General features: G+C 53.4%; 1 protein-coding gene across 1 annotated transcript in view; it reads left to right on the forward strand.

Annotated features, from left to right (window-relative positions):
- Nucleotides 1–8,736, forward strand: part of EIF4G1 (eukaryotic translation initiation factor 4 gamma, 1) — a 21,085-nt gene continuing 12,349 nt past the window's right edge. The window contains exons 1-16 of the mRNA XM_011945832.1: nucleotides 1–385; nucleotides 602–695; nucleotides 985–1,071; nucleotides 1,566–1,586; nucleotides 2,166–2,342; nucleotides 2,556–2,655; nucleotides 4,432–4,544; nucleotides 5,376–5,468; nucleotides 5,673–5,739; nucleotides 6,038–6,853; nucleotides 7,119–7,207; nucleotides 7,300–7,486; nucleotides 7,577–7,710; nucleotides 7,839–7,997; nucleotides 8,164–8,352; nucleotides 8,539–8,730. Of these exons, the coding sequence (XP_011801222.1) occupies nucleotides 636–695; nucleotides 985–1,071; nucleotides 1,566–1,586; nucleotides 2,166–2,342; nucleotides 2,556–2,655; nucleotides 4,432–4,544; nucleotides 5,376–5,468; nucleotides 5,673–5,739; nucleotides 6,038–6,853; nucleotides 7,119–7,207; nucleotides 7,300–7,486; nucleotides 7,577–7,710; nucleotides 7,839–7,997; nucleotides 8,164–8,352; nucleotides 8,539–8,730 (2,484 nt within the window). The 5' untranslated portion in view covers nucleotides 1–385; nucleotides 602–635. The remainder of the gene's footprint in view (nucleotides 386–601; nucleotides 696–984; nucleotides 1,072–1,565; nucleotides 1,587–2,165; nucleotides 2,343–2,555; nucleotides 2,656–4,431; nucleotides 4,545–5,375; nucleotides 5,469–5,672; nucleotides 5,740–6,037; nucleotides 6,854–7,118; nucleotides 7,208–7,299; nucleotides 7,487–7,576; nucleotides 7,711–7,838; nucleotides 7,998–8,163; nucleotides 8,353–8,538; nucleotides 8,731–8,736) is intronic.

The raw sequence follows: 8,736 nt of genomic DNA on the forward strand, positions 1-8,736 counted from the left end.
CCTCACTTGCTTGAAACCGGCTCCTCGACGGCCGCCGCCCGCCTGGCCTTTTAGGGCCTGACTCCCGCCCTTCCTGGCCTACACTCCTGGGCGGCGGCAGGCCTAGCTTCTGGCCCAGTGCGGGTTCCCTGGCGGCAGGCGTATCTTGTGTGCCCCTGGGCCAGGCCCGAACCCGGTGTCCCCGGGTGGGGGGTGGGGACACCACGGCCGAAACAGCTAGCTCCGTTCGTGATCCGGGAGCCTGGTGCCAGCGAGACCTGGAATTTCCGGTCTGGTTGGTCTTGGGCCCCGCGGAGCCAGGTTGATACCCCTCACCTCCCAACCCCAGGCCCTCGGATGCCCAGAACCTGTAGGCCGCACCGTGGACTTATTCTTAATCGAGGGGGTGAGTGAGGGGACTGTTTGAGTAGACCAGGGGTTGGTTGGAAGTGATGCGGGATTGACAGCGTGTTGGTGGGGACAGGCTCTGTCTTTTCTGCTTCACCCTCTTGGCATCTCTGGTACTCCGTATGGGACCCAGCCTTGCATCAACCCTTCCACCGCCCCATTTGCCTTAAGCTTGGGTCCCTTCCTCTTCCTGAGCGCCACTCTTTCCCAACAGGTGCTGGGGGGACCCTGATGTGGCACCAAATGAAATGAACAAAGCTCCACAGTCCACAGGCCCCCCACCCGCCCCATCCCCCGGACTCCCACAGGTAATTAGGGAGGAATTAGCAGGGGTGGGGGTGGGGGAGACCAGGCAGTCGGGCAGGAACAGGTTTCAGCCTCTGGATTTTCCTACCCCCATCTGTGTCAGGGCAAAGTGCAGCCGCCTGCTGCCAAATTGAGACAGGGCCCCTGGGCTGTCCCCGGGGGCTGTCACGGGGAGGGGGTATGTGGATTGTTAAGGCTCTTGCCGCAGATCTGCTCCCCTTATTTCACCAGCTTGGGTTTCTGCCCCACCTGGGCTTCCCCTCTTGCTGAACTCTGGTCTCCCCTCTTCAGCCAGCGTTTCCCCCGGGGCAGACAGCGCCGGTGGTGTTCAGTACGCCACAAGCGACACAAATGAACACGCCTTCTCAGCCCCGCCAGGTGAGGGGCTGTGGGGAGGGGAGTAGGGGACCTGGGTGGGAGCAGTGGAAAGCTTTGGCCAATTTAGGCCTAAGATGGAAACTGGAGGCCCCGTACCTGGCCTTAATCCTCTGTGTTCTTTTATGCGGCTCTGCGCCTTGCCCTGTTGATTACTTATGGTGGCTGGTCCCTTGGATAGTATGTTGTCAATGAGGGTGGCGTTACTGGGATCCTAGTGCATCTGAGAATTGGGGGCAGTGCATTGGGCCCTGCTGCCAACTCTTGCTTTCCTATTTGCTCCTTTTACCGGAGGCTGCCATTGCTCTATTGCTCTCTCTGCTTTCTCTTTGGACTGTGGTGAGGTAAACACTCCAGCTGGTCCTTGCCTTTCTCTGTTCCGCAACTTCTTCCTTACTAAGTGGGAGGATTCTTGTCCTGTCCTATTGCCTTCATTCCCTCTCCCCGCCATCACCTTGGGGATAATTCTCTTCTTTCCTGTCCCCATGTGCTCTCAGGGAGGATTCAGGTCTCTGCAGGTAATACCCCTTTCCTAACCCTGGACGGTCTCCTGGTCTCATCCTTACCCTCCACTCTAGTCAGGGGCTAGACACAGGGAATGGGGGTCTTCAGGGTGGTGACTTGTTTGGTGTCCAGGTTCTCAGTTGGAGGCCGAGTGATGCATGTTAGGGGCTACATCTTGAAGAGCGCGCATCTGGGGACTGGGAGGCTGTTGCATGTTATGGTTAGCTCCACATTACATGCTGGTGAAGCAGTGCATGCTGGGGGTATGTTGCCCGAAAGGGCCTTACTTAGGCATGATGCATCTGGGTGTTAGGAAGCCTCTGCAGAGGGGTAGTTTGGTACAGGTGACATGCGTATGCATGGCAGTGAGAGAGTAAATCTATACAGGGTGCAAACTGTACATCTGAATTTGGAGGGCGTGTGTGTGTTCAAGAAGCTGCATAACCATTTGGTCAAGTGATCTTGGAAGGATTGGTCTCCATGTTCTGAAGGCCACAGTACTTCTTTCCAGGCTGTAGAGATATTGTGGAGTGGCTATTTTTTGTCCACTTCCTCCTCTTTACAATGCCAACTGCTTTCCTCCCTCCTGACAGCACTTCTACCCTAGCCGGGCCCAGCCCCCGAGCAGTGCAGCCTCCCGAGTGCAGAGCGCAGCCCCTGCCCGCCCTGGCCCAGCTGCCCATGTCTACCCTGCTGGATCCCAAGTAATGATGATCCCTTCCCAGATCTCCTACCCAGCCTCCCAGGGGGCCTACTACATCCCTGGACAGGTGAGGCTGGGGGCTTGGAGCCTAGAAGCCACAGACCCATACACTTCTCACTTCCTTCACCCTGACCCTCCAGTTCCATTCCTTTTCCAGAGGTGGGACTTACTTCTGGTCATTGCCAAGAGTTGGCTTGGCTTGTCTTGACCTACATTCTTTTTGGAGTCTGATATGGAACTCATAGCTCCCTCAACTCCTTCTCTCCCCCTCCCCCACCAGGGGCGTTCCACATATGTTGTCCCGACACAGCAGTACCCTGTGCAGCCAGGAGCCCCAGGCTTCTATCCAGGTGCAAGCCCTACAGAATTTGGGACCTACGGTAAGCAGGGGAGGGAGTCGGAGGTGAGATCAAGCCCAAGGGAGCATCTAAACTCATCTGCTGATTTCTAAAGCAGAAGACCCTTCCCAGGCTTGGCTTTTGGTCTAAAAATGATAAGGTTAATAGGTGGTAGGGATTGGTGCTTAATATTTAACTGGTGTTGATTGTGGGGAGAAAATGTGATTCTATTGCCAGGAGAGTTTAGGGTCTTCCCTACATCAGGGAATGTAGGATCAGGCATCAGCCTGAGAGCCTGTTAGTAGGCTTTCCCTGTGACATTTCTTCCATGGTTGAGAGCCCATGTAATGCAAATTTGGGAGGGTTTTGTAGCTATTTTTTATTTATATTCTAGGAAAGGATTAGTCTGTTCTTTATGGCAGTGGTTTCCAAGTGTTTTGATCACCTATCAGGAAGAGTTTTGAGTATGAATCTCTCATACACATATGTTTTTGTTTATATGTTTGCAAAATTTAAACAAATACACTCGTGCTTGTCAAAAACAAACAAGTGGAATTTAGGGATGAAGTTAAAGAATGCGCCCTGACCGGGCGAGGGATCTTGCCTGTAATCCCAGCACTTTGGGAGGCAAGGCGGAGCTGAGCGCGGTGGCCCATGCCTGTAATCCCAGCACTTTGGGAGGCTGAGGCAGGTTGATCACTTGAGGTCAGGAGTTGAGACCAGCCTGGCCAACATAGTGGAACCCCGTTTCTACTAAATTTTATTGTTATTTTTATTTTCTTTTTGAGACAGAGTCTCACTCTGTCACCCAGGCTGGAGTGTAGTGGCACAATCTTGGCTTTCTGCAGCCTCCACCTCCCAAGTTCAAGTGATTCTCCTGCCTCAGCCTCCCAAGCAGCTGGGATTACAGGCGTGTGCCACCACACCCAGCTGACTTTTGTATTTTTAGTAGAGACAGTGTTTCATCATGTTGACCAGGCTGTTCTCGAACTCCTGGCCTCAAGTGATCCACCTGCCTCGGCCTCCCAGAGTGCTGAGATTATAGGCGTGAGCCACCACGCCTGGCCCCGTCTCAACTAAAAATACAAAAATTAGTCGGGCGTGGTGGTGCAGTCTTGTTATCCCCACTATTCGGGAGGCTGAGGCAGGAGGATCACTTGAACCTGGGACGTGGAGGTTGCAGTGAACCAAGATTGTGCTACTATATTCCAGCCTAGACAACAGAGTGAGACTCCATCTAAAAAAAATGCATATATATTTAAGGGGAAAAAAAAAAACGCACCCCACTTTGGACATAGTTTGCTTTAAGGAATTAATTTTTCTTCATCTTGAGCCTAGCTCATAATGTTACTTTGTTTCTTTGCCCCTTTGTAAAGGGCTGGAGACAGGAACTGGACTCAAGTTAAATGGAACAGGGTTGTCAAATCTCTTTCATTCCCAGCCAAAGACCTGGTTCTGTTTCAGGTTCAGAGTATGTGTGTACACGTTGATAGTGGGTGGGGTACATACATGAGAGTAACTTGCATGGTAGAAGGACAGACATAAGTCCTCTTGGTTGCTGGTGTGTGGTGGGTAGAGAGTGCCTGCCTATGAGGAGTGTGTGTGTGTGTGTGTCAGTGTTAGGAATTCTTGTAAACGCAGTTCAGACTGGTTCCCCAGCTTTGACAGACACCTGATTCCCTGGGGGAGGAGGGCAGGGCAGGGCAAGGGGCCGGCTGTGGGTGTTGAGAGGTTTTGGGGTGGGAGGTGTCAAGCAGGCATTAGGATATGGTTGGGCCCTGACGCTACCACCATTCTTCTCCGTCCCCCTCCCCCAAGCTGGCGCCTACTATCCAGCCCAAGGGGTGCAGCAGTTTCCCACTGGTGTGGCCCCCGCCCCAGTTTTGATGAACCAGCCACCCCAGCTTGCTCCCAAGAGGGAACGTAAGACGGTGAGTAGCAGCGAGGGGCTCCGGGACATCTGGGAAGGGGAGAAAATCAAGGTCAGATGCTGCTGGGACATTGTGCTGGAAAGAACAGTGACTTGAGGAGGAAGGAGCTGAGAGTGGGCAGAGAATGGGGTCTGTGGAGGGCTCAGGTTCTTTGTAAGATACTAAGATCTCAGCATAGAAGCAGGTCATGGGAAGACTGAAGTGGCTAGCGAGGAAGTTCCTGCGAGACCTGGGTGCTGGGAGGTTGGAAGAACTATGCTTGCTTTTGGGTTTCTGGTGGCTTGCCTTGGAAATGGTTTGTTTTCTGTGGCCCCAGCCCCCATCCCCACCCGGCCCCCCCCAGTCCTGGAAGCTCTCAAGGCCTCCGCCTCTGCTCAGTCCTCAAGCCCTGGGCGTGGTGCCCAGAATAGGGTGCCAGAGCTGGGGAAGCCGCTGAGTCACCCTGGCTCCACCTACTGGATCTGGGCCCTGCCCCCAGAGATCAGGCACACTAGCCACAAGTGAGCCGATTGGGTGCTAGATGGGGGTCTTGGGCCCCAGGGTGTGCAGCCTCTGACTTGGGGACTGCTGGTAGGGTAGGGATGAGGGAGGGAGGGGCATTGTGATGTACAGGGCTGCTCTGTGAGGTCAAGGGTCTCTTAAGGGTGGGAGCTAGGGCAGGGACTACAAGAGCAGCCAGATGGGCTGAAAGTGGAACTCAAGGGGTTTCTGGCACCTACCTACCTGCTTCCCAGTGTGGGGTGGGGAGTTGGCCCAGAGTCTTAAGAGTGGGGCAGGGTGGACAGGTGGGCTCTTCCTGCTTCCCACTCATACATAACTTTCTTTCCCCAGATCCGAATTCGAGATCCAAACCAAGGAGGAAAGGATATCACAGAGGAGATCATGTCTGGGGCCCGCACTGCCTCCACACCCACCCCTCCCCAGGTACTGTCTGCTTTTTGAGCGATACCCTGACTGGGATGTCTGTTCTGCCCTGGACTCCCAAGTCTCTGGATCTTTTCTTTCAACTAAGGGATTTATTTCCCTGCTTTCCTGGATTTCTAGGCAGAGCTAAAGTAGAAATGGCTCTAGTAAAGAAGGGTTGTGGGACTCTTCAGTGCAAACTTGGTAACCCTTTGTGTCCTGCAGACGGGAGGCGGTCTGGAGCCTCAAGCTAATGGGGAGACGCCCCAGGTTGCTGTCATTGTCCGGCCAGGTAAGTAAGCAGGTGGGATGGAGCTTTTACGGGGAAAGGGAATGTTGACAGTTTGCTGTCACCTCATTGCTGAGGTGGTGGAGTGACTTGAACTGGGTACCAGAGAAGGATGACTTAGATTTCAGGTCGTAGGATTTTGAGGGTGAATTGGGTTTTGGATGAAAGTGGAAGTATAGCTTAGGTGGGAGATGACGACGTGGGAGTGTTAAGTTAGAAATGCCTTGGCTGGAGGATGGGGAGGAACAGCAGCAGTGAAGCACTTGCCTTTAGTTGCTTATTCTTCCTTCCTATGGTGCAGATGACCGGTCACAGGGAGCAATCATTGCTGACCGGCCAGGGCTGCCTGGCCCAGAGCACAGCCCTTCAGAATCCCAGCCTTCGTCACCTTCTCCGACCCCATCACCATCCCCAGTCTTGGAACCAGGGTCTGAGCCTAATCTCGCAGTCCTCTCTATTCCTGGGGACACTATGGCAACTATACAAATGTCTGTAGAAGAATCAACCCCCATCTCCCGTGAAACTGGGGAGCCATATCGCCTCTCTCCAGAACCCACTCCTCTCGCCGAACCCATACTGGAAGTAGAAGTGACACTTAGCAAACCGGTTCCAGAATCTGAATTCTCTTCCAGTCCTCTCCAGGCTTCCACTCCTCTGGCATCTCACACAGTGGAAATTCATGAGCCTAATGGCATGGTCCCATCTGAAGATCTGGAACCAGAGGTGGAGTCAAGCCCAGAGCTTGCTCTTCCCCCAGCTTGCCCCTCCGAATCCCCTGTGCCCATTGCTCCAACTGCCCAACCTGAGGAACTGCTCAACGGAGCCCCCTCGCCACCAGCTATGGACTTAAGCCCAGTCAGTGAGCCAGAGGAGCAGGCCAAGGAGGTGACAGCATCAGTGGCGCCCCCCACCATCCCCTCTGCCACTCCAGCTATGGCTCCTTCAGCTACTTCCCCTGCTCAGGAGGAGGAAATGGAAGAAGAAGAAGAGGAGGAGGAAGAAGGAGAAGCAGGAGAAGCTGAGAGTGAGAAGGGAGGAGAGGATCTGCTCCCCCCAGAGAGCACCCCTGTTCCAGCCAACTTGTCTCAGAATCTGGAGGCAGCAGCGGCCACTCAAGGTAAGGTTTGGTTGGGTGGTAGAGGTAGGGTAGGCTAGGGGATGTGGTTCCTTACCCTCCTTGATGACCTCCCGTTTTTGCCATGTTTCTGGGTCATAGAGGCCCTGCAATGGAATCTAAGAACTAGATTAAGGACTTTTAAGCCTAAAGACGGTGATGCAAAGGGGAAATACTGTACTTTGGCTGCTTTTTATTTCTCAGGGATTAAGGGTACTCCTTAAATTATTGGCAAAGACCCATGCTTTTATTTATTTTTAAAAATTAGTGGCAGTATCTGTGCCAAAGAGGAGACGGAAAATTAAGGAGCTAAATAAGAAGGAGGCTGTTGGAGACCTTCTGGATGCCTTCAAGGAGGTAAGGGAGCAGAAAACGGGAGGGGAGAGGGCCAAGTTGAGGTGTGGAACAGTGGTCATTGTGCAACCAAAACTGGTGTTCTATTGTTCTAGGCAAACCTGGCAGTACCAGAGGTGGAAAATCAGCCTCCTGCAGGCAGCAATCCAGGCCCAGAGTCTGACGGCAGTGGTGTGCCCCCACGTCCTGAGGAAGCAGATGAGACCTGGGACTCAAAGGAAGACAAAATTCACAATGCTGAGAACATCCAGCCCGGGGAACAGAAGTATGAATATAAGTCAGGTATGCTGAAGAAAGGGTTGAGAATGACTTGAGTTTTCTTATTAGGGCCACAGAAGACAGTATGATTGCTTCATTCTCTTTTCCTCGCAGATCAGTGGAAGCCTCTAAACCTAGAGGAGAAAAAACGTTACGACCGTGAGTTCCTGCTTGGTTTTCAGTTCATCTTTGCCAGTATGCAGAAGCCAGAGGGATTGCCCCATATCAGTGATGTGGTGCTGGACAAGGTTAGTGGCTTGAGTCAGGGAGGGGATGATAAGTTTGTGCTGGATGGATTGGGGAGGAGCCTGAGGTCCTGAAAGAGTAGTCAACTGCTCTAGCCTGCTTCTGAGACCTTTTCCTGTCCTCTTTGCAGGCCAATAAAACACCACTGCGACCACTGGACCCCACTAGACTACAAGGCATAAATTGTGGCCCAGACTTCACTCCATCCTTTGCCAACCTTGGCCGGCCAGCCCTTAGCACCCGTGGGCCCCCCAGGGGTGGGCCAGGTGGGGAGCTGCCCCGAGGGCCGGTGAGTGGGGCTGGGTAAAGGAGCAGGTGGGTAAGGAGTGGGAGTGAATGACTCACTTGTGTCTCAGTGCTGGTGGGGAGGGGTTTGCCCTGGAGGCTTGTAGTAGTGGTATCACATATTGTGCTCACTAGTTCCATGTCCCCTCTTGTCTTCATCCCTTGCTTAGCAGGCTGGCCTGGGACCCCGGCGCTCTCAGCAGGGCCCCCGAAAAGAACCACGCAAGATCATTGCCACAGTGTTAATGACCGAAGATATAAAACTGAACAAAGCAGAGAAAGCCTGGAAACCCAGCAGCAAGCGGACGGCAGCTGATAAGGACCGAGGGGAAGAGGATGCTGATGGCAGCAAAACCCAGGTACTGGCGAGTCCTGCTTTTGATCTCTCTCCATTTCTTCCCCAGGTCTGCCATCAGTGCCCTCTTTGCTTCTTTTTGTCCTTATCAGTAGCATCTGTCATGCCTAAGTCCCCACCACTCTCTCCTGTCCCTCCGAACAGCCTGTTCTGAGACCGTCACTGGAACTCTTGTCTCCTCTTCCTCCAGGACCTATTCCGCAGGGTGCGCTCCATCCTGAATAAGCTGACACCCCAGATGTTCCAGCAGCTGATGAAGCAAGTGACGCAGCTGGCCATTGACACTGAGGAACGCCTCAAAGGGGTCATTGACCTCATTTTTGAGAAGGCCATTTCAGAGCCCAACTTCTCTGTGGCCTATGCCAACATGTGCCGCTGCCTCATGGCG

Source organism: Colobus angolensis, unplaced genomic scaffold (genome assembly GCF_000951035.1).
Source record: "Colobus angolensis palliatus isolate OR3802 unplaced genomic scaffold, Cang.pa_1.0 Scaffold245, whole genome shotgun sequence".
In the NCBI taxonomy this organism is placed as follows: Eukaryota; Metazoa; Chordata; class Mammalia; order Primates; family Cercopithecidae; genus Colobus; species Colobus angolensis.